Below are 24682 nucleotides of genomic sequence, written 5' to 3'. Positions count from 1 at the left end.
ATTAGATTTGCTATCATAGACTCAAAGATATCATCTCTCTGTGTCCTTAAAAACTATTTATGAGGGACAACATTTTAGTGAAGTGTGAAGACAGGAATGAATGCTGCTGTGCAGGGAGGATTATACTGGGGCCGTCCTTTCACTCAGGCATGGACACCAGTCCCTCTGGCTACGCAGAAGAAAACAAAACAGAGTGAAGCAGAGTGAAATAACGTCATATTCATCTCAACTCAGTACTGAGCTGTAATAGTAAAATGAAAACAAATTAATTATATTTATTACTTCCTTTCTGGGCTTTCCTTGAATATCAAGCTATTTTCTTCTACCATAGTGATGCTACTTTGCTTTTTTATGCAGTGAAGTAGTAAATGTGGCAGGTTCTAGTTGCAGAGTAGTGGTTATTTTAAGGTCTAGTATCAGAGTAACAATTTACTACGGCTGCAGTGAATGAAGTATGCCCATTAGATTTGGTACATTAGATCTGGAAGTGGGAGAATTGCTGGCCTGGCACCTTATGCTACTTTCCTGTTCCCTCTCCATGGTAACAAAAATCAGGATTGACCTACCCAAACAAAGCTGCTCGCCCTAAATTCAGCATAGCTCAACGACCAAGGCAGTGAGGCCAATTAGCCTTCAGTGAGGTTTACAGTAGAGAAGGTCTGTTAGTATAAATGTCTACACATACGCCAGAATACCAAATTTAAGTTTGCCATTCAAAGTCAAATCAGAATAATAAAGTAATAAATGATATGTTCATTATATATGGATATACATACATGCATGCACCTATCTCTATTGTTAAATTCTCCCTTCATGTATGTATATACACATATATATTCTTAGAAATGTATCAAAAGCTGTATTTAGTCTCATCATGAAATAGTAGGACTCCTTTGAGAACCATTTGTCTGCAAAACTACTGTAAACTTCTTTTGAGTAGGCTGTCTGCACTCAAGAGAGTTAAATCAGTAGAACTTTGACGAAGCTAGAAGACCCACTAATATCCAATTAATGTGGAAATAATTGTTGTAATGGTTGCATTTTGCTACAAAGCATGTACTGAAAAACAGTTACGCTGTCGATTTAGTGAGTGTTAAATCAGTTTGATATGCAAATGGGGTACTGGGTTGCTTCATAATGCTGGTATTATTTAAACATTTGTTTGTTCAGCTGAGAAAAGTGATAATGTCAACAAATGGGATCCAAAAGCAAAGCAATGTCTTTTATCAACAGTGACTTTCTTCAAAGTCATTAGAGCCTTCAGAAGGCTCTAATGACAAGAGTAACGGCAATACTGAATATGAGGGTACTGCTGGGAGTAGCGTAAAACAGTCGTTCCTGCACCAGACACATTCCACCATTTTTCTTCCAGTACAAATAAGAGAGAGCAATTTTTGTGCTCTTTGGATTACCCCTGAGCTCTTATCTTTTTGATGTTAAGGAGTCATGGAAACAGCTTAAATTGTCTTTATGCATTTAATATAGATTCAATTAACTCAGGTTAATGACTGTGGACCAGAGCTCAGGGAGTTGAGAGCTCCTCACATTGTTCAGCCTGGCTTGTCCTGTGACACAAGCTGCATTTTTGGGGGGAGGAAAAAGGAAAAGATAGTGTGTTGCTGGGAGATAACCAAACGCGATCTACAGAGAGGGGGAGCCATTTCCTCTCAGGTATGCGCGGAGCTCATGGCCGCATCTAAGCACAGAAGTGCAAATCACAATTGACCAAATCACTGACAAAATGATGGCAGCATATCTATTTGTAAACCTTTACTCTTAAACTTAGAGCAATCAACACAAAGTCTTTCGGAGTAATGTGTTGTGACCTGTTAAGACTTAGACGAGTATTTTGCCTGTGATATATCTTCATCTTCACTACATTAATATATCATGGCCAAAAGAGTGAATTCCAAATAATTTGTTTCAGGAAGAGTACAAAATTGCAAATTGTTATCCAGTGAGTATGGAAAATTATGTAGTTGCATAATATTTAATAGCATCTACTTTTGAAATCAGGATTACTCAGAAGAGCACTTGCTAACCCTTTCTTTTTTCCTTTACATTCACAGGGTTTTTGAGCACTGGGGACCAAGCAGCAAAAGGAAACTATGGCCTCCTTGATCTAATTCAAGCTTTGCGATGGACTAGTGAAAATATTGGGTTCTTTGGTGGTGACCCATTAAGAATAACTGTTTTTGGATCTGGTGCAGGCGGTTCATGCGTCAATCTGTTGACTTTATCCCATTATTCTGAAGGTAACCGTTGGAGCAATTCAACCAAAGGTATTATGCAGGTTGCAAATTTTGACAATTTTGGTGTCTGCATGCCACCACCATTAGTACTATGTGATGCTCTGTATATTCTCTTTGTTCCTATGAACTGCTGAGTTCAGCTCAGTATTAAGCAAACTTTTTAAAGGCTGTACAAGCCACACTCTCCCTCAGTTCTTCTGTGCATGTTTAAATTTTGGGTCACTTTCTTCTTTTTCCTATGGAGCTTTGTAGAAACACTTTATAGCAGACTTCTGAACAGCATTTTCTTGGTGCATCGTTTTTGTCTCTTTTCTTTCCTACCTAAGGGTGCCCTTTTTGGAAAACCAGTCAGTCGTGCTCACAGTAGATGAGGTCATCTATATTCAGACAGTCATGAAAGGCATGTTTAGTTTCTCATGAGGAGGAGAATTTAAAGAAAACTAAAATGACACAGTTTCTTTTCAGGCTAACAGCAGAAATGCTTAAAACTACTATTTTGTGTGAAGGAAACAAGTACCTAGTTCAGAAATCTTTTGTCTGAAGCTGCATGAACTTCACTTGCTGTCATCTAATAGAAGAATGGTTCAATGTTTTGCATGCATGATCCAAAATTGTCAAAGCATCAAAGTTGCAAATGGATTTTCTTCTATATGTTTTTTCCTATTCCATAACTAACACCTTTTCTCTCTAGTTGAGGCAGACAGCAGGAAATTAAAAATATGCTGTTTGAGGCAACCAATTTTTTTCCTATGATTTTTGCACCAAAGTTCCACAGTCTCTCTCATTTGCATGGCTATTGCTTATTGATCACGTTACTTTTGTCTCACTGTTTTCACACATTTTTATCTGTATTGTTTAGTTTTACCAGGGACATCACACCGTGCCCTGTGCATACAATCCTCCACTGATTTATATTACTGTATCTCCATGCGAGACTAATTGGCCAGTCAAAAAATAATTCCACTGACATTAAAAGAGCTGCATTTACCCAAAGCCATGATGCAGGGCCCACTGAGGTCAATGGAAGTGATAGATTCTTTAGATCAGGCCTTTAAACTATTTTAAATAAGAAAAGTCTAGCTTTTACAAGAAAAGCCTAGTGGAAAATAGACTATGGCCTAAATTTTCATGTATTTCCACAATTTGATTTTTAATGTAATTTGTAAACTTTTTTTCCCTAAGTACCTGCAGTTAAGTAGGAGATATTTATAAACTGGCCTGTAAGAACAAGCTGTAAGCATTAGTTCATTACACTGTGATCTGAGGGTCACACTGCACCATCTTTTTTTTGTCAGAACTCACAAAAATAAGTTTTGTCATAGAGGGTTTAGCTTAAGGTTGAATGAGGAGACCTGGTTTCTCCTCCCCTAACTCTTACTTGATCATGATCTTCATCTTCTTGATATAACATGACAGGAATGCAAAATGCCACATTTAAAGTATCTGGACACTCATGAGTTGCCTCTCATCAGAAAATTTTACCCTGCCATATTCTAACACATAGTTAGAATTCTGTCAGGAGCAGAATTTGTTTGGGAAACTGATGCAGTAATTTGCCAACATAGCAGATCAAAGAATTTGGGAGGGGACTGGAGAGGGCTTAAGGATATGTATTTAAAATCCAATTGTAAAAGTAAATTTTTTAGGATTTATTTTATAAGAAAGCAAAAAAAAACCATGCTTTATTAAAATTTGGATTAAACAAAACAACATGCTGCACCCCCATCTATGTTACAGAATCGTAGAATCATAAAATAGAGTTGGAAGGGACCTTCAAAGGCCATCCAGTCCAACCCCTTGCTAGAAGCAGGGACATCCCCGACCAGATCAGGTTGCTCAGAGCCTCATCCAACCTGGCTTTGAACGTTTCCAGGGATGGGGCATCCACCACCTCTCTGGGAAACCTGTTTGGAGATGGTTAGACCTGACAAAAAAAAGTATTAAAATAAAAATTGGTCACCGTCAAATAAGAAAAGTTATGTCAAGTTTTTGAACATTTTCAAATATCTTAACATTTAAAAAAAACCCACCTTTTTCACATTATTTACCAGCCTCTTTCATAAGCTGTAAATTCAGATGCTCTCTTTGCTTCCTTCATTTCCCTTTGAAAGGATCCCTTGGTAGTTGAGAGGAAGTATTCAGCCTATTTCAAGATGGTGCTGTTCATTGCTGCCCACCTGCAAGTGGGCAGAACAGCACCCATTTTTACAAAGTGCTCTGAAAACACAGAAGAATATATGCAAATTATTATTATTTACTTGGTGAGACTTCAAGTAGGAGTCACAAGGCAATATGGCCCACTGAACATTTAAATCTTCTTTCCATCAATGTGAAGTCCATAATCTATAATAATCATGCACATTATCAGATAAAAATGTGGTTCTGCATCCTGTGTGGCACCAATATCTGCCAGGATTTATGTGACAGAATTAAAATAATTTTTCATACTGTCGTTCATTTTTCACCAAATGGTTTGAGAGGAGGAGTATTTCCTTAATCATTCTTCAGCAGAAGGAGGAATGTTTAGTTTCATTTCCTAAGATAACTTTATGGCCAGAGGACTTGACCACTTTTACTTAATTCGACATTTAATGTTTATGTAGCACTTAGCATGCCGTAGTGTTTATATCAGCATTTTCTCAATATGTAGTTTACACTTTCCGTCCTTGTTCAGAGATATTTAATAAAGCAATAAAAATAGATTTACACAATATGCAAAAAAGAAACATTATGAAGTATCATGAAATACATCTTTGTAAAATTGAGTTTTGTTATTTAGTGGCATTTATTACAATGCCTGGATTCTCTGCGGTAATTCCACTGACTTTGAGCTGATTTATACTAGCTCAATATCTGACCTTGTAAACATGCAAATATATTTTTTGCCTGCTTTATAGCTCAAGTTCTTTCTTATTTTTTACTCATATCTTGCAAGGAAATAATATCTTGGATATGACTTCCCATAAATTTAAGGAGATGCTTGAGTTTACATATTTCAGTCCCTACACCTATCTGATTTTAAGACTTCTGGATTAGGACCTAATACAGTCTAGAATGATTTTTAAATTCTTCAGAAGCCTGTAAAACATTTCCTGCCAGCAACTGATTCCAACAAATTTCTGAGTGTACAGGGCCTGATACTGCAATAGATGCACCTTTCTGACTTGATTTAGAGGCTATGGAAGTTTTTTTATCAATAGAAATATGTTACTTATCAAAGTAAAAGCAATCTTTTGCATTATTGGAATAAAATTCTGAGGTAAGCTGAGCACCACCTTAACTCCACTTCCTTTAGTGCGAGTATCCAGCTATTCATTGAACCAAAGATACATTCTTAGCAAAATTATGTGAGTGAGGCCAGATGTCACTTACAGTCCCTGAGCAACTCTACCAAAGTCAGTGGAATTGCTTCAGGTGCCTATCAGCATAAGTAAAACCAAATTTTGACCCATATATCTTAAATCAGCATAACTGATGTATGCTACAGACCGTTTTGTATTTCCCACAGGGAGCTGTAGGAGGTAGGGTCCAGTAAGAAATATTTTCCAGTAATTACTGCAAAAGATCTGCTACTGAAATGAACTGAATGTATTTCCATGGAAATGCAAAAACAGAGAAAGGCCACAGTGACCTCAATACAGTCTAAGTTTCTGATGTCAGATATGAGCATTATAGGAGAGTGATTTTTCTCCATTTTTTTTTTTGCACAAGGTTCAGACTCAAGATCTCTTTCAGAACTGGAACTACCCTCCCCAGAGGGAGCGGGAAAAGGCAAAGCTCAACACAAAGAGAGCACAAGAAGAATCAGAACAAGGGTGGAGTTCTGATTGCACTAAAGTCAATAGCAAAAAAACATTGATTGATTCACTGACAAGGGGATGAGGCTTTCATCCATCATATGCTCAAAAACGCTTACAGAAGAGAGAGGAAAATGTCAATTTAAATACATTTGTGACTTCTATGAGTAGAATTCCTGGTCTAGAATGCTAGTTAAATCAGGATAAATTCAAATTAATTGCAGTGAAGTCTTTGGGATTTCGTACAAGTTTATATGCAGATCCAAATCATTCTCTCTCTCTCTCTCTCTCCCCTAAATGAATACCTGAACATATGTTTGAATCTCTGAATTACAAAGCTAAATAGTGTAAAATATATCCTTTCCTTTTTGATGTAAATACGATCACTATAAACCTTCATTTAAAAAAACTGCTTACAAGAAAGGATCTTGACTCGTAGAAACTTAAAAATTTAATAGCTGCCTAGTACCTTCTCATCTATTACTCCAGAATATAAACTTTTGCTATGATACACAATTTGAAAGCACTACGCTACATGTCTGAAACCAAGTTTCATCCCAACCAAAACATTAAAAAGCAGTATATTAGGTTTATTTAACACATAGTTGTATGCACGCATGCTGCTGACGGCTTGAACGATATCCAGGAATTGAGTCCATTTCAGAGAATTGTTGGCTTTTCCTCCAGCCTATAAACTGCTTTAACTTCAGGAATTTCTTTCAAGCTAATTGTGTTATCCTACATAAGGTAATACCATTTTTTTTTTTTCTTCCTGAGTTTCTTTTAAAAATCTGTTCTTCAGCTGAACTACATTGAGGTAGAATCATTTGCTTCAGTTTCTGCCCATATGCATTTATTTTGTGTACATTACCTGTAGGTACAATGGCAATCAGATCTCACCATCTTGTGTATTTAAGTATTATTAAGATTCAAGTATCTCTTCTGTTGAAGTTTTCTGTTCTTTCAAAGAACTCCTTTGAATCTTTCAACTATGTTGCTGTTTCAAGGTCACTTCAGTAGTTTTTAAATATTTCTCCCCACAGGACTTTTTCAAAGAGCAATAGCTCAAAGCGGAACAGCTCTCTCCAGCTGGGCAGTTAGTTTTCAGCCTGCAAAATACGCCAGGATGTTGGCTACAAAAGTTGGTTGCAACATGTCAGACACTGTAGAATTGGTAGAATGTCTACAGAAGAAGCCTTATAGAGAACTTGTCGACCAGGATATTCAACCAGCAAGATACCATATAGCCTTTGGACCAGTAATTGATGGCGATGTGATACCAGATGATCCTCAGATATTGATGGAACAAGGAGAATTCCTCAATTACGACATCATGTTGGGAGTTAACCAAGGGGAAGGGTTAAAATTTGTTGAAAATATTGTGGATAGCGAAGATGGCATATCAGCTAGTGATTTTGACTTTGCAGTTTCTAATTTTGTTGATAACTTATATGGATATCCTGAAGGCAAAGATATATTGAGGGAAACTATTAAATTCATGTACACGGACTGGGCAGATCGACACAATCCAGAGACCAGAAGGAAAACACTGCTGGCTTTGTTTACTGATCACCAGTGGGTTGCACCAGCAGTGGCTACAGCCGATCTTCACTCAAATTTTGGATCGCCTACGTATTTCTATGCCTTCTACCATCATTGCCAGACAGATCAGGTACCTGCATGGGCAGATGCAGCCCATGGAGATGAGGTTCCTTACGTACTAGGAATCCCCATGATTGGTCCTACTGAATTATTTCCTTGTAATTTCTCAAAAAATGATGTCATGCTCAGTGCGGTGGTGATGACGTACTGGACAAACTTTGCAAAAACTGGGTGAGTACCTGATAATGAATAGTCTCATATAGAAACTCAGGATATAAAGATGCAATGCTTTCCCTTGGTTATCTCCTTTGGGAATGTGTCTTTACTTGTAGGATGAATAAGAGATAAAGAATTGGGTTCGATATTGGATATTTATGTTTATGGTACTGTCCCTCAGCTCACTTACACATTCTAGCAAAAAGAAGGAAAAAATATCTTTGCAAACATTTTGTGTGAAGAAATTTTAAAAATACTTCGCACACAAAAATAATTGAGGGACCCCCAGAAAAGTGCAAAGCTAAGCATTTAACATGTGTATAGTTAAAAATGGTTACATTAGTAACTGACTTTACCCCAGCGCTGGTATTTTCATCCCATGAGACAAGAAATGACATAAATATTGCATCAAATATAACACAGCTTATTTTAATAATGCATTTTGTTTTAAATTGACACTTCTAAACATAAAATATGTGACTTCAAACTTGAAAAAAAGTTGTCATTTTCATTAATGCTGCTTTCAGTGGTAGTTATAAACACTTTTCTACTTTTGGCTATTGGACTGTAAGTCACTGTGTGTTACAGTGAGTTACGCCCTGCCATGGTCTACCGCATACGAACTGAAATGCTGAGCTTTATGTTAATATAAAAGAAAAGCAAAGCTTAGTATCCTCTCACACTGGCCTTGCAGACATTTGTCTGCATTACCACATTACTGGCAATCTGTCCTCAGCAGCAAAAGGTTTCCGTGTGAGAGATACTAGTATTCTGGGGCACTGAGGAAGTCACTGAAGTTTATGCGAAAGAAGGGTTCATTTGCATAATGCTGTTTCTAATCAAGATTAAGGCCTCTAATTTTAGGAAATAGCATTCTACTCTGTCCAAAGGCAGACTTCAACATTCAGTATAAAAATCTTAATTATGTTAATTTTATAATTCCTTTTGAAATACTTTGTAACATTGGAGGGTTTTTTTTTTTTCAGTGACCCAAATCAACCAGTGCCACAAGACACAAAATTTATCCATACAAAACCAAATCGTTTTGAAGAAGTAGCATGGACCAGATACTCCCAGAAAGACCAGCTGTATCTTCACATTGGATTAAAACCACGAGTTAAAGAACACTATAGGGCAAATAAAGTGAACCTTTGGTTGGAACTGGTACCTCATCTGCACAATCTTAACGATATTTCACAGTATACCTCTACCACAACTAAAGTGCCATCAACTGATAATACTTTCAGACCAACAAGGAAAAATTCTGTTTCTGTTACTTCAGCCTTTCCTACAGCCAAACAAGATGATCCCAAACAACAACCAAGCCCATTTTCCGTGGATCAGAGGGACTATTCAACAGAATTGAGTGTTACTATTGCAGTTGGTGCATCTTTGCTGTTCCTGAACATTTTGGCCTTTGCAGCACTGTACTACAAAAAAGACAAGCGGAGACATGATGTTCATAGGAGATGTAGCCCACAACGTACTACTACCAATGATCTTACCCATGCACAAGAAGAGGAGATAATGTCCCTCCAAATGAAGCACACTGACTTGGATCATGAATGTGAGTCCATCCATCCACATGAGGTGGTTCTTAGGACCGCCTGTCCCCCAGACTACACGCTAGCTATGAGAAGGTCTCCTGATGATATTCCCTTAATGACACCCAACACCATCACAATGATCCCCAACACTATACCAGGGATTCAACCCCTACACACATTCAATACATTTACCGGAGGACAGAACAATACTCTGCCCCATCCTCATCCCCACCCCCATTCACACTCAACAACCAGGGTATAGCCAGACAAGATGAAACAAACTTTATTTTTTGATGGATTACAGTAGGTGATATTACTGAAGATTACTTGGCTTTCAACCTACAAGACTCTTACTATTTAAATATGGAGGAATATTATGTGAATATACATATCAAGAACTTTTGGGGTTTTGAAAAAATGAATTGTACATATATCAAATGAACTTAAGAAACAAACAAAACAAAAAAAAAAAGAAAAAAAAAAGCAAAACAACCCAACTGTTTGCAATTGCTTGAAGCAGTTGTCCTGAATGATACTTTTTCATTCACATTCAAGTATTAATTTTTTGAAGATTTAAGTTACGTAATGGAATTAGGCATGTGCAACACAAACAGGAAAGAACTATGACTGAAAATTTTAAAAATCTATAAATATGCACAAGGGACACACTAATGGAATGTCAGATAATTTTCACCAATTTTTATTTGGACCTCTTTTATTGTGTAGACCATATTTACGTATTTGAGTAAGTACACAAAGCACCAATGCTGTTAAGGCCTTAGAAAGGGGCTCATGCTGAAATCTGCCAGTCAAAGAGTTTTACAGCCTGGCAGGTACAACATTATCACATAAGTGCTGTCAGTATAAAAGTTGTGGGAATAAAGGAAACTGGATATTTTTAGCACGATGTGCATGATAATTTATATGCTTGGTGGCTGTGCTGCTGATTAAGCCGTAATTAAAATTCTTCTCATACCATTGGAGTTTTAAATAGAAGCTTTCTCCATCAATTGGCACAACCTAAAGAAGTTTTTTAAAAGGGGCAAAAGTAATTACAGTAAAATATTTCACGGTAGCTTCAGAAATAAAAGGAATTGCAACAGTTCTTAAAGGTGTTTATGGCATTCTAGGTACACAGTGGTGAACCCTCGCTGATACGAATCCCAGACAAAAAATCTGTATTATGAGTGTTCTTTTTCCTTTCCAATTAAATAATTTCTAACTTTAACATAACTATAATGCTAATGGAATCTCCTTTGATGAAGGATTTATAATTTGCTGTGATTTAGTTACAATATATTTAGTTCAAATTGGTAAGGTAAAGTGTGTCCAAAAATTTAATTGCAATTACATTTTGCAATGTAAAAATGCTCCAATATTACTGCTCTGATTACACTTTTCAGTTTATTGTTTCAACTCATGTTGCATGTTACAAAGTTTATTTACAGTACTTTAATATAAAGTTAATTCCCTTTTTGCTATACATTAGCTTTGACATTCGAATGAATTTTCTAGACCAGATGGCAACAGCGTAGAAGAAGAGAGTATGTAAGAATGGGGAGAGGGCCGACAACTGGAAATTTTAAAATCCGAATACTACATATGTTTGTGTGATTTGAAATGAATGTTCTAAAACCACAATAAATTTTTCATTCCCCTGTTGCTTTCCAGTAATTATATACCATGGTCCTTTCAAAATGTTTGTATATGTAATCAGATGTACATTTATATAAAAGGAATAATTGAGATGGACTTAAGAGCACATCCCTGATAAATACTTTCTCTCTTACCTGTACTATATTTCTATTAGACTAAAGTTATGTGATTTTTTTTTACATTTTTTCAAATTACTAGCAATTTTGATAGTTTGTAAGATAATGCGAAGAACTTTCTCTGACAAACTAACTGCAGTAACAGAAACATTTCTTTTCAGTTACTCTTTTTCAAGAATGAAAGCTTATTACACACAAAAATTGTATACTACTTGATGGAAAATTACTTTGTACTTCTTGGCCATATTACTGGTCACTGAGTGAAATAAAGATAATCTGGATAACGAATATTATTCCAATGCTAAGAGACCTGATCTTTGCTCATTAAAGAGCTAAAATGTTTATTGCTGTTTTGTCATTTTTTAATGAAGTAATGGTAACTGTCTCAAATAAAGAGTAATATCTTAAGGCCAGTCTGGTTTTTGAAGACATGAACATGCCTTCTACAGCTAAAACAATTGCATATTTATGGGCCAGTCCCATCTGCAGCCATTTCTTACAGAAATACTGACATTGTGAGCGTATGATGTCATAGCATCACACACAAATCTCCCCAAGTTTTCAGAAATAAGTTAAAAATGCAAATATCAACACTGAAAAAAAGCCAAGGAACAGGCCTAATTGAAATAAATCTGCAGGATTCCATGACAGGAAGAAAATTACCTGGGTTTTATTTGGGTGATTGAACTTTCATAAACAATTGCTAGGAAGTTCAAAGTGTGTTTGCTAACACCAAGCACAAACATTAAAACTGAAGCTGAAAGTGAAATAATGTACTGCAATTTCAGTTATCTTATTTAGCTATTAAAAAAAAAAAAGTCCATATATTTAATTAGTGCGTGTTACAGTCCCCTGTTTTAAATTAAGCTCTTTTGGTAGAAGCATAAAAACTAGTCTTCAAAATCCAGGATGGTCTGTGTGCAATTTCTGCCTGATGTGGTTGTGCTTTTAGACTGTGACCTGCCAATGTAAACCAATAAAAAGAATTGTCTGCCATCTGATAATTATTGTTTAATAGGAAGATTGTATTTTGCTATGTTGATGAAACAAAACAAAAAATACAAAAATATTGATGGCCATAAAACAAGATATTCATGAAATATGATTTTATGTGCTTTTCTTAACTTTATCAAAACCAAAATACCTTTCTACTATAGTTTATTTGTGGCCATATATCTATATATCTCTATATATACAGTATCTGGTAATTGTTTACTTTTATTAGCTACAAAATAAATGATTTAGGTAAACCAAGCATGACACTACACTTTATTTCTGTCAGCCAACAGTATTTAAAAGGCAAAAGATGAAGGCAACAACACAAAGTTTATCACTTCTCTTTGAAAAATAAAAAAAAAAAGTCCATTCCTGTGATGCAGATACTGTGAATGATATTTTAGTGGCTACTTCATAATTACATTAGAGCAGCTGGCTTTCCAAAAGTAAGATGGTGTCCCACATTTTAACACAACGTTAAGAAAGATGAAGATCTGTTTTAAAGCTGAAGCAAAACAATAATATAGGAAGTAGTGTTGGCATGTATCTTCATTATGCTTCATAGAATATAAGTTTGTTCTTTTTAAGATATTTATCTGTTTGATTTATTTTCCACGGTAGCCTACAAGAAAGCAAAATTGAGTGTGATATTTAATTTCTTGTATCATCCTTGGACCAGATTTCCAGTAAAATTAGGGTATCAGTCAGTCTTTGGAAGTTCAGTAAAAATATGAAAAGCCTGCACTTATTGCTTTCACACTTTTGTAAATATGTTTGCAGATCTTTTTAAGAAAATGTATTCTACCATTTTGGGAAAACAGTAACAATGGAATCATTGTCTCGTTTATCTATTAAAATAACAGGCAATATAATGTGCTGTGCTGACATTTCTAGGAGAAATAAAGCAGATAAAAACACATTTTGCTTAATGGTATCTCAGTTGGTTATACATGGCATTCCCCACCCGCTGAAGCCTGGCAGGGCATGGATGAACTACCGGAACACAATGTACCACAGGAAAATGTAGCCGTTGTTTGCATTGTCTGTACTAAACACGGATTGCTATGTCGAAAGAGTTTAATTATTGGATATTTTGGTTATTGAAGCATCCTGAAAACAGGATGAGTACAGGTCTAACAAATAAACATGTCACAGCTTTAAAGACAGCACTGCACAGAAAATACTGGAATTTCTGTTGCCAGCTTCGCTGGGAGATGAAACAGCTGAATTCATAGGAAGCTGTCAAACACCATGGCATTCCTTTGATGTTTTTAAGTTGTTGTTTTTTTCCCTGTGGTGTTGGTTTAAAATATTGGCCTTCCCCCCACCCCTTTTTTCTAGTAATGAACCGTTACAGATGATCGCTTTTCAATATAAGCGAACATTAGATAATTTAATTATTATTGTGAAAATGTGCTCCCAAATAAATTAGATTAATGGGAAATTCCCATCAGAGGTTTTGTTATTTTTCATTCAAAGCTCTTGTCAAAATATCTGTTACAGCAGTTCTGGGGTTTTTTTCCAATCTGTAAGCTAAGGGACTTCCTCCAAATAACATTAAAAATCTCTTTTCTAGTTGAAGTAATAACACTATAAGATTAAGATGCCCTTCGGAGGCCTCCAAATAAACGTGAACAATTTGAAACATGGTGAAGTGGCTTTTACTTTAAACGTTCTAATTTGATTTAATTCTGGCACATCAATACATTTGTATGGAGACCAGAAATTAGTGGCATTTGATAAGGCGTTCAAGAGAACTACGCAGCAGAATCGATGACTTAACCACCAGCCACGCACAAAGTCTCTTTTCTCTTAGGTTCTGTTAATGTTGTTGCATAATTGATTTCTTAATAACAGATTCAGTAAAAACTGAACTTTGTGAAATGAGAAATAGTTAGAACAAGGTAATGAACTTTATCTGGTGGAAAATGTTTAGAAAAAAAAAATGTTGAGAATCACCTAGGAAGCATAGATTTTTATGTGCAACCTGGCTTCATTCCTTTTTGTTTATCTTATAATTCTGAGTAATTCATACACGTGGGAAACTATCATTCCTGTAATAAGCTTTAGTTTCTAAAAGGAATTTAAGTATTGTATGTAAATTGTGGATTAAACTCTATTCTGAGTTTGGTTTCCCTTGCTATTGGGATGAATTAAAAACCTCACAGAAGTGCAACAAATTTGTACAAGTTGTTTTCATACAGTATCTTGAAATGGGTTCTTTTTTTTATTTGAAGATAAAAGTACCAGCACAGCAGTAAAAGTCATGTAAGTATCTGTTTGTCATAGAAAATGCTTTCTTGTATATATTTGCATCTTTCCACATGCACTACTCCAGACTATAAAGGAGATTTCAAAAATAAACAGGGAATGTTACCTTTATGCACCGTGCGGAGTCAATTCAAAGGTAAATGCCAGCGCTCGGTGTGGAGGTAACACCGACACCTCTTTCCGCATTCTCCACTCTTATTGACCAGATGCTCAGCTGATGACTTTTTTTTTTTTTAGCACCAGCTGAATTAGTATTTATCATAGGACCATTGAAATCAATGAGGCCCTGACAATTTACACCAGCTATCGATCTGCTTCCAGACCTTTAATGTTCATCATGGCTCATCTCACCTTCCAATTTTGCGTATCTTCTCATGCACATGAACACTCGCTCACAGAAATTATTACAAGTGTAACTACCTGATATATGAGCATTATCAGGCACCAAAATGTGCTTTAAAATATGCTTATAGTTATTTCTATGTAAGGCCAAAATTCAGGAAAAAAGAGCCTTCTACGTGGAAAAAGTAAATCTTGGTAATTACTCTGATACAAAGAAAAGCTTTGTACCACAGTTTGCAGCCTTAACGTGCTATAGAAAGTTTTATGTTAAAATCTTTTTAAAAAGGAATATTCAGCTCTGTCTGATTCTCACATCTATATGTTGACCTATATGTCAAAGGCACAATGACACTTTACAGCAGTTGTAAGCCTGCTCTGCTCTGCTTCATTCTGGACGGGAAGAAGCATACAACTGAGCCACACGCTTCCCTCAATTCAGGACAGAAATAGCTGGATTTTCTCTGTCATCCGAATTTTCCCCTCTCATTGTCAGCAACACCAGCCGCTAAGCATTTATGAGCTTAGCTTTAGAATGATACCATTTAAAAAAAAAAACAAATGTGGAATTCTGAAGTCTGTAGGGTTGGGCAGTTAGTGTTCAGGCTTTCTGCTTTACAGCTGCAAGAGCCAGTAACTTTTTTTTCAAATGGAAGTTGATAATGCTGGCAACCAGAGGTAATAATGCTAGAGCTCAATTAAGAACAGGTTTGTGAAAGACTGTGTGAGCTGATAACACTTTAACTGCATTATTAAAAAAAAAAAGACACATTTTGCATGTAGTGATTTTGTTCAGTTGCTGTGGAAGTTAATGAGAATCTTGCTGTTGACTTTACTTAAAGAAGGATTGGTTCAGAAATCTGTACAAACTCTTGGTGGTTCATATAAAAGTTAAACAGCTACGACCATGGCTTCTAAGAGCCCTTGAATGTTTTCAGATCTCCTCAAGTTACTTACCTATCTTTAGTTCTGCAAAGAGGAGCGTGCGTGTTCAGGTATTCACATCTGATGGCCAAACACAGATCAGTTCTTTCCAAAAAGACACGTCACCATGATAGTGCAAGGTCAGACTTCAGCTAATATACCTTATTTTTCAGCAAGTCTTGTGAGCTTGGTCACAGGATTGGGTCAGTGTGGCCCCATGGCTCTGGGCTGGAGCGTGATTTTATCTCATGGATATGAAGAAAAAGAAAAACAAAAAAAAAAAACAAACAAAAAAAAAAGAAAAAGAAAAAAAAGAAAACTTGTGACTGCAAAGCAGTCATGGGCCAGACTCAGTACAATATAACTGATATAAATTCTCCCTGGAATGAAATGAGGAGTGGGGTAGAATCTTCTGGCAGGAGACAGTTTGTGAAAGTGAGATGCAAGAGGTACCTGTTTCATCCATTAATTTGTAGAAACAAATTCAGCAGTAATTTAAAGCAATTAAGAAGATATGAAAGGTTCTAAAAATAATATATGGTTCATTTGTCACCAAGTACATTTCCAGAAGAAGTCATGCAATATTTTACTGATTGATAATAAAGACATGGCCATACAGTGTTGTTTTTCTACTTGTCACAACTTTATTCCTATGTAGTGGTGAAATCTGGCTAAGCAGATGAATAAATTTTACTCTCATTTGTGTTCAGGTAAGTCTAGAGCAATTTCTTGAAAATGAAAACACGGACCTTCATTAAAAATGTAAGTAACATCCAAAACCAATTACTCTTGGACAGCTAGTAGAGATTCCCGTAGTTAAACAATGTGCTGATTTTTTTTCTTTAACCTCCATCAATTTGCCATACATTTATTGTTCTCTGCCCAATCAGTAAATGAAGAGAGTGTACCATGACAGCTCTTCTTAGAAGATGAAGATAATATGAACCATTGATTTCTTCTCATGAATCATGACTTTGGTATCGAAGAACATAAAAAAGTAACAGAAGAACAAAAAAAAGCAAGCCAGATTTTGGGGTTTGGTTTGGGGTTTGTTTTTTGTTTTTGTTTTTTTGTTTGTTTGTTTTTCTATGGGCACATTTAAGTATCTTGATTCTTTGAAGGCTTGCCAAAACCCAACCATAACTACTGGAGCCGGGAGCCTTGTTGGGAATTTTCCTCTTTCCTTGTCCGGGAGGAAAGGGCAGGGTTAAGTTAATAAAAGAAGACTTCTCTAGAAAACCACTCCAAACTGTAACTCTGAGACACACCAAGAAAGTGTGAAAAGACTTGCAAATTCTGCAAATTTCTTTGACAGAAGAAGGAACTTTTGTAAAATCTAATAAAATATTGGTAGTGTTTGTATATTTGGTATTCTGTTAACTTTGTGTTAAAAAAAACCCAAGTAATCCTTTTTCAACAATACAGTTTTTCTTAAACCTAAAAGGGCTACTTGGTTACCAGAGTTCAGACTGTGTTGTAATACTGCACGTGAATTCCCCTTTGTCCCATGCTTCCCCTGGTTCCGTTCTACGATTCAACACAGAGATTTTATTTTAAAACTAGAAACTCTCTGTTTTTATTGAGTTGATTCAGTATGGACTACTGCTAGGTGCAGCTTGTTCTCTCTCATTCATGCATCATTTACTCAACAAGTATATTATCCAATCCTCTCAGTTACGATTTTTTTTTCTCACTTCCTTTAAGTTTGGGGTTTTTTTTTTTTCTATGGTAAGTGCAATTTTATTCTTCCTCATGCCCTCTCACATAATTGTTACTGATGTCTCACACAAAAATAAATATTTTAAATAATTTAAATATCTGTTTTGTTCACTTATTTTTATCAATCTTCATGTTCCTTCTGATTTATCTTGTTTTTCTTGGAGTTGCACATCCAGAGCTATTCACAGATGATCTCTTTTCTGTGATAGTAGTGTTTGGGTACAAGTACTTCTCAGAACAGCTCTGGAGACTAAATTCCTCTATTACCTGATGAAATCCCAGCCACAGAGGAATTGCTGTTCTGGGTGGGACTGGACATGCATCTACTCTCATATCTCTAGTGTCTAGCATGGCCAAGATGGCTTGTGGGCAGGTATAAGAATCCCTTCAGTCCACAATGACAGGCCTGTGCTGGGAAGTTCACAGCCACCACTGAATTATCCTTACACACATGCCAGATGGTAATTTTTCCCTTCGAAGGATGCTGGAGGTGTGATTTCACAGATAAAAGCCAACCTCGAGCTAGGGCAAGCATGTGTCTCCAGAAATAAGCAGTGACTTGTAAACTCTGCTGCTTGCTAGAGGCTATGAATAGTCTCTAGCTCACAGCCACACTTCGCACAAGTGTTGATGTGTTTTTCCTGGCTGGGCAGACACTAAGACCTTTGTTCAGATATGGGCTTTGTCACGGTGTCTGAATCTATGCTACAGCCGTTCCACGGAGCTGAGCTCCTGTGGACCTCACCGCAGTAAACAGCAAAATTTCCATCGACTGCACCTGAGAAAGATGAGCACCTTCGATAGCAGAAGGGAATGAATTACAGGTGTGGAGCATCAAACTCAATTTTCTACTATATTATAACTTGAAAAAGCCCTTTGCCTTCCTTCTTGCAGAGCAGAAGGAGGGTTTGGTAGTTTGGATATGAGTGTGGGAGGTGGTTTTGCTGTAGATTTCTGGCTTGATGTAGAAGGTTATCAGGATTAAATTCTTCCTCCCTAAAATTAACTACCACTGTCAGGAGCCTGGTTGAAGGAAGCTGACTAGACCTTATCTGAAGTTAGTAAGAGGGAGAATTTTAGTCCTGGATAAATCATGGTCTACTGGTATCTGGTTTTCCCTGTTGATTAAGAGGGAACAAAAAGTAGGTAGAAAAAACCCTCTCCTTTCTGTCCTTCAGATACACTTAACTATGACAGCCTGAAATATTTTTATGAGATAAAGAATTTATTTTTATATATGCATGTCTATTGATAATTATTTTCTTTACTTGCATAGATCTGAATGACAGCTTTTCACACCCGTGGTTTATTTTATTACCATAGTGCCTATGGCTAAGGGAATAAGACCAGCAGTGATAAGAATTAAATAGGAAAGGCTCTGAGGCAGCATGAAGTAGTGAACAATCCCCACTCTAAAAACATTATAGCTTAGAAACTTTCCAGTGGTAAGCGTAGCTAAGACTGGAGCAGGTTGCATATGGCTTCTGGAGCACAGAAGGTGTTTCAGAATGGATGATGGCTGGATGGGCTGGAGACTTTCTTCTTACTTCTTTCATCTCTCTAAATACCTCCAAGATTCTTAACAGATAAGACACAGTTACGTGGTTTAAAAGAATTGCTAGTTCCACAGTATTATTTTATCCCATGTGATATTCCTTTGTGAGGGGTAACCCTCGTTAGGAGTGAGTTAGCGACATGGAAATGCAGAACAGAGAAATGCCATAGGGGGAGAGGAAGGAGGGAAGAAGAGCTGGAGGAAATGGATCAGCCCAGAGGAGGGAATTTCGGGGATCAAACCACTACCGAGCCGTCTGGCACACCAGCAGAAAGGGAGGCTGCTTCTAGCACTCGGTGAGACTGCTGCGTTTTGCCAGTTCGAGCTGCTTTGATCAAGCAGGCTGCCTCTTCTCAGACGTGCATATGGGTTCTGATGCGTTTAACACACAATAGCTGTACTTAACAAAAAAGACCAGCTGTCTATCCTGGTGCAGTGGGGTCCTTCTTATGTACTCAGGCATCCCTTTCTCCTTCCAGCTCTGTTTGTATGCTTCAAACCTTTGTCTAAGGACTGTAAGAGATGGTAGAAACAGCGAGAGTTCACATGAGAAAAGGATGAGAGTTGTATTTTCAAAAACTGCCCACGAGCAAAGAAGGTTCTATTAGTTTTAAGCAGCATAACAAATTACTTCTGTCAGCTTAGCAGCCTCTAGTTACGATGTCACAGTGAGCTGCACTGCTCTAACCTGTGTTGAGCATGAAGATGTACAATAGAGGGATCGATGTCAAGCGCTTGAAGAAGGGTTTACGTGAGTATTTTTAGACTGCCGTGTGGTCTCTGACATCTGTTTGACAAGCACTTAAGACTACAAGATTTACCAAAACATGCTTTAGAGTGATACTTCATTTAAATCTCTGTAAACTTACTTTACTGGAGGGAGAACTGATTATTGTCCTGTAAAACATTAGTATTATGAAGAGAACGATGCAAAATGTGCTCACTTATGTGAATGCCTTGGCTGCATTTGTTCAAACCTCTGAACCTCATGCTGTGTGTTGCAATCGGATTAACTGAAAAACTAAAAACAAACAGAACAAAACAGATAAAACTGATAGCAATATTTGCCACACACTGAGGTCAAAGAGGTGTAAAAACTGACAGATATTGATGGCTTCATTGCCTATGGAACTACTAAAATTATCCATTTAGAGGAGAGATCAATATGAAAAGCAGCATTTAATGGGGACTACCTGTGGTGCAATCACCATCAAGTGCACAGCCACCCTGTTGATCTGTAAGGCTTCTGTAAAACTGATTCTTCAGACCAGAGGTCAAAGCTAGAAAATTCTGAATTTCAGAGAACAGCTGTGAGTATTCATGAGACTCATTGATGCTAATATCTTCTAGGATCTCTTTATTTATTTGAAGAATTTGCCAAGACATTGCTATCTAGTTAACCTAGATACGAGAAACAGCAGACTTTGATTTGCAGTAGAATTGCTTGGAATTAGGGTTGTTATGATTACATAGGGCTCACATCTGTTCAGCCAAAAAGAAGCTTTTTTTTTGATACCGTGACTGTTACCTCTGTGACCTAACTTCTGTCTTCCATTATATGTGTCATTTTCTGAGGAGGAGAGGTAAGGAGCTTGTGCATCATGCTTACCTGTATAATAGCTTTATTTGGCTTTCATAAAGTTAATGAAGAGATATCGTGTCTTTCATCCCTGACAGCAGGAATTTCCCTGCTAGTGTTCAGACAGTTTCTGCAATTAGATTTGCATTAATATCTGCTCTCTTTTCTCTCTCCATTCTTACAGGTATATGCTAATGAAACAAGAAACCTTGAATGTTCTTGTTCAGCTTCTGAGCTTAAAAATGTCTTTGCTGTGTTGATGTTAATGACATGCAACCCTAGGCTGTTAATGCTTATGCATTCTAAGGTCATCGTTGCAAGTCAGACTGGAATACAACCGTCCTGTACAAGCATTATGATGTGGTAAAACAATCATTCATCTTTAGACCACAAGCACTGCAGCCTCCATAGCTCCACTGGCTGTCTTGGCAGTGTGAAAGTCTCACTGGAAAATCAAGAAAGGTTTTCAAAAGGCAGCGCTGGCACTGGAAAGCAGCTCTTTCTGCAGGGTGGTAAGGTGAAGTGGTTGTAGCCCAGCCGAGTCCATTCGGGACCCTTCCACATGGCCTTTGCAGCTATCAGACTGTAACCCAGCAGCAGGGAGCAACCAAAGAGCTTATTTCAGGTTTTTATCACTGTCATGATTGTAATGGATCTAGGTCCATGGTCTAGTGTGCTAAGGAAACAGCAACAGCAAATTTGATCTTGGTAAAATCTTAAGAAAAAAATAGATTTTTCTGATGTTAAAATTTTAATCTGAACTGTGGTCTGCTGATGGTCTTAACTCACAGATGTTGTAGCAGACCCACTGTGGTTTTGCTGTACATTGGGTGACAGTGGCCGCAGCATTCAGGTTCTTGTTTCCAAACAAGAACACATCTGTAGCTATTCCCTCAGCCTCATCATTTCTGCGATCTGTGATCAGTCCATAATCCCTCAGGTAGGTGCTGAGTTTACATTTCCTGAATGTTCATCCTGGGTCTATGTTGCTATGGTCAGAGCCTGGTCATGGGTAAAGAAAACCAACCAGTCTATAAGGAGCTGAACTTGGAATTTGCAGTCTGCAGACCTTTGGACCCTATATAGCAAACTGATTAGGATAGGCTGCATTTCTCCCATAATGTGAAATTAATTTTAAGATGGGATCAACTAGAGATAATTGCACCGAAAAAAAACCAAAAAAATCTTATTAAAACTCAAAGGAAGAAAATGCTATAACATTTTCACCAGTCATTCATTTCTTGGTTTAAAAAAAAAAATCAATTTTCATATTTCCTTTGGTCAAATTTAGCAATACCTTTAAGTAGTACATGGAAAGATAACCTATATCCTTCACAACTATTGCAAAATTATATTGCAGTTATTACTCTGAATGAACCAGATTTATTTAATATATCTTCAACAACAAAAAGAAAGAATACCAATAAAATATCACAATCTGTAATATCACCATTTACCATACGCAAGCCTGAGGTGCCTAGTGACAAGATACATCCTCCAACATCTGCAAGCTCACTGGGCTGCATCATGAACAAGTAGCATCCTCAGAGTTGCTTTGAATTAAACTGGCAGTCCTATGAGGCATCATGTTCCAAGAGCTGGAGTCTGCAACATGATGGTGCATGTGAACTGGGCAGGGGCAGCGAGGGGAGAGCAGCACCTGACCTTTTCATTGCCCTTCAATGGTCCATGGAGGATGGACAGGACCACAACAGCACAAACCCATTTTGTTAGCATCAGCAACCCCACTCCAGCTCCTTTACATGCAGCCCCTCTTGCTTGCCTTGGAGAGATCCCTAACAGCATGAGCTTGCGGCCAATTAGGCAAGAGTTAAAACTAGCAATTAAAAATACTAACATTTAATTTTGGAAAGTGGAGGCAGACTGAAATAATCCAGAGCAGACAGCAGGGTCAACAGCAGGCATGGTCTGTAAATTGACTCTGTCTGGTGCGAGCAAACTAGGTAACTGCTGATTAGGCAGGTCCTGTGATGTGCCTTTTGTGAAAACAAATTCAACCTGCAGCCTTCCGTACAGAGTACAGCTGATGATGGGTTGTTACTTAAAGGTCTGGGAAGGCAGATTCAGATCCCGAGCTTGTCAGAAGAAACAGCAGGAGGGGCACAAATAATGAAAACAAACGTACACGGAGAACAGGACGGGTAACACCGGTGCAGAAGTCAACAGCGTGATGTGCCCCTGAAATGTATTGCAGGAAACCGTGTAAAGTCAGAGCTGACCCAGGACACCAAAATAGCTTCCGTGTATTTATTACTTGCTGTGCTTGGGTCCTGATGGGGCAAACAGTATTTGTTATGCTTTTCTTCCCCTGTGCAGGGTGTCACAGTTTTAAGATACTTCCTATCCTTGGTGAAAGAGACTGCAAAATTGCAGTGGCAGGTCCAGCTGGGTGCAGGGGAAAGAGAAAGCAGCGGCTGGTGATGGCGGGGCGGCAGTGCATTGACAAGCGGCATCGCCTGCTGCAGCAGCGCTGATGCGCAAAGTGCAGGTCAGCACCGGAGGAGGTGGAGGTGGGTGTTCAGGCTGTTCCTGTAAGCCCTAGTGACCACAAAAACATTTTCCTTTCATTCAATATGAAGACGGCTTTCAGACAGTGCTTAATGAATCACTTCCCTTACAAATGAGTAGCAGAAAACATCCTTTAATCAACAGAGCCCTCTCATTGCTGTTGGTAACGGGGTTTTTTTCCACTGGTGTTTAAAAAAAAAGAAAGTCTCATTTCCAGTTGTCACATATGCACACCTCTCAAAATAGCTGAGAATTTGGAAGCCATTTTATGGGTTTTTAGTTTTAAAGAACTTTCTGAATGGGAGATGGGACTCAATAGGAAAAGGTAATAAGAGTAGGGCATTAGGTTGATTTACTTCTTGTGAGTGTGAGACCTTGGTCTAGCGTTAGGAATAATTCTTATTGTTATTATTTAATTCCTGATAGTAGGTACTAATTTTACAAAAAAACAACAACTGTAGGAAAATTGACTATAATTATTATTTGACCTACTCTGCAAAAGGCAGCTGCTATAATTTTACATGCCATTCCAGCAGCAGCCGTTTATCTAATGAGCTTTCGAAGACCAACTCTCCCAGCTTGACAGCTCTAAGAAATACAGAAGCATGGCAAAAGTGGCATTGATGTTTCAATAAGTGACATTCTTTCCTCTGATTCAGCATGAACAAAATGCCCTGGAAAAGTGCTGGAAGCGCTGGAGACACCACCATCATCTCATTAAGAATGAAAGTCTCTCCAATGCACACATGATGAATATGTGTACGTGGTCGTAGACTTGAAGGAATCTATGAAAGATAGAGACATTTTGAGGAAAGAGAGAGACACTTTGATTCTTTGCAACATGTGTGAGCTTAATAAATGCTATTGGCTATTTCTGCATTGCACAGACTAGCTCTAAACAAAGTAATTCAGATTTCTCAAAAGAGGAGTCCTGTTGTAGCACTGGACCTTCATTCAGAAATAGTTCTCTGCAGGTCCACACAATGCTGCTGCTCCAATACAGTGCAGTGTAAGGCTCTTCTCTTTATAGAGAAGAATTGTGCCAAAAAGTTGTGGCTGTTGTCACCTTTGTGGTTAAACTTCTAGCCAAGCTGTTACTTCTGGTGGTCTCACCGTCTTGCTGCCAACAGCTGAACCCTTGAAAAATGTCCATATTCAAGTTTAGATAAGGAAGAATCATAAGTTGGAATTAAAGTTGCGTTTCCCATTTGGCTTTGTTCTGATCCACAATTGTTCTCACAGTACAGTTAAAAATAAAATGACCTCTTTCTTTTTCTAGCTGCTGTCATAATTGTCATTCTCCACAGATGCCCTAACTTCCCGCTGCACCCCGCCGGTTCTGCTGCCCCATGTTGTCTCTCAGTCCAAAGAGTTTCTGAACAAGAGACGGGCTTTTATGGAGCCTGGCAAAGCTTCAGAAGGGAAAAGGAAAAATCAATACTGCTTCAAAGCAAAGTCTTTGCTTCAGTGAATATGACATTTGCCCTTTCTTCGCTAGTGGGAAAAACAACAAGGACACTTACACCGGCAATGGAAATAGAATGAACAACAACAGAGAGACCTTCCAGGTTTGACTTGTAAAGG

At 37.6% G+C, this 24682-nt stretch overlaps 1 protein-coding gene across 2 annotated transcripts in view; it reads left to right on the top strand.

Moving 5' to 3' along the window:
* NLGN1 (neuroligin 1) overlaps positions 1-13101 on the top strand; it is a 318349-nt gene extending 305248 nt beyond the window's left edge. For both annotated transcript variants that reach the window (XM_086754723.1, XM_086754722.1), the window contains 3 exons: positions 2070-2282; positions 7093-7882; positions 8854-13101. In XM_086754723.1, coding sequence (XP_086610849.1) covers positions 2070-2282; positions 7093-7882; positions 8854-9676 — 1826 coding nt within the window. In that variant the 3' untranslated portion in view covers positions 9677-13101. The remainder of the gene's footprint in view (positions 1-2069; positions 2283-7092; positions 7883-8853) is intronic.
* Positions 13102-24682: the final 11581 nt, after the last annotated feature.

The sequence above is a fragment of the Chlamydotis macqueenii genome, chromosome 9 (assembly GCF_036417535.1).
Source record: "Chlamydotis macqueenii isolate bChlMac1 chromosome 9, bChlMac1.mat, whole genome shotgun sequence".
In the NCBI taxonomy this organism is placed as follows: domain Eukaryota; kingdom Metazoa; phylum Chordata; class Aves; order Otidiformes; family Otididae; genus Chlamydotis; species Chlamydotis macqueenii.
The sequence above is the reverse complement of the archived record's forward strand: the minus strand, read 5'-3'. Positions and strand labels throughout refer to the sequence as shown.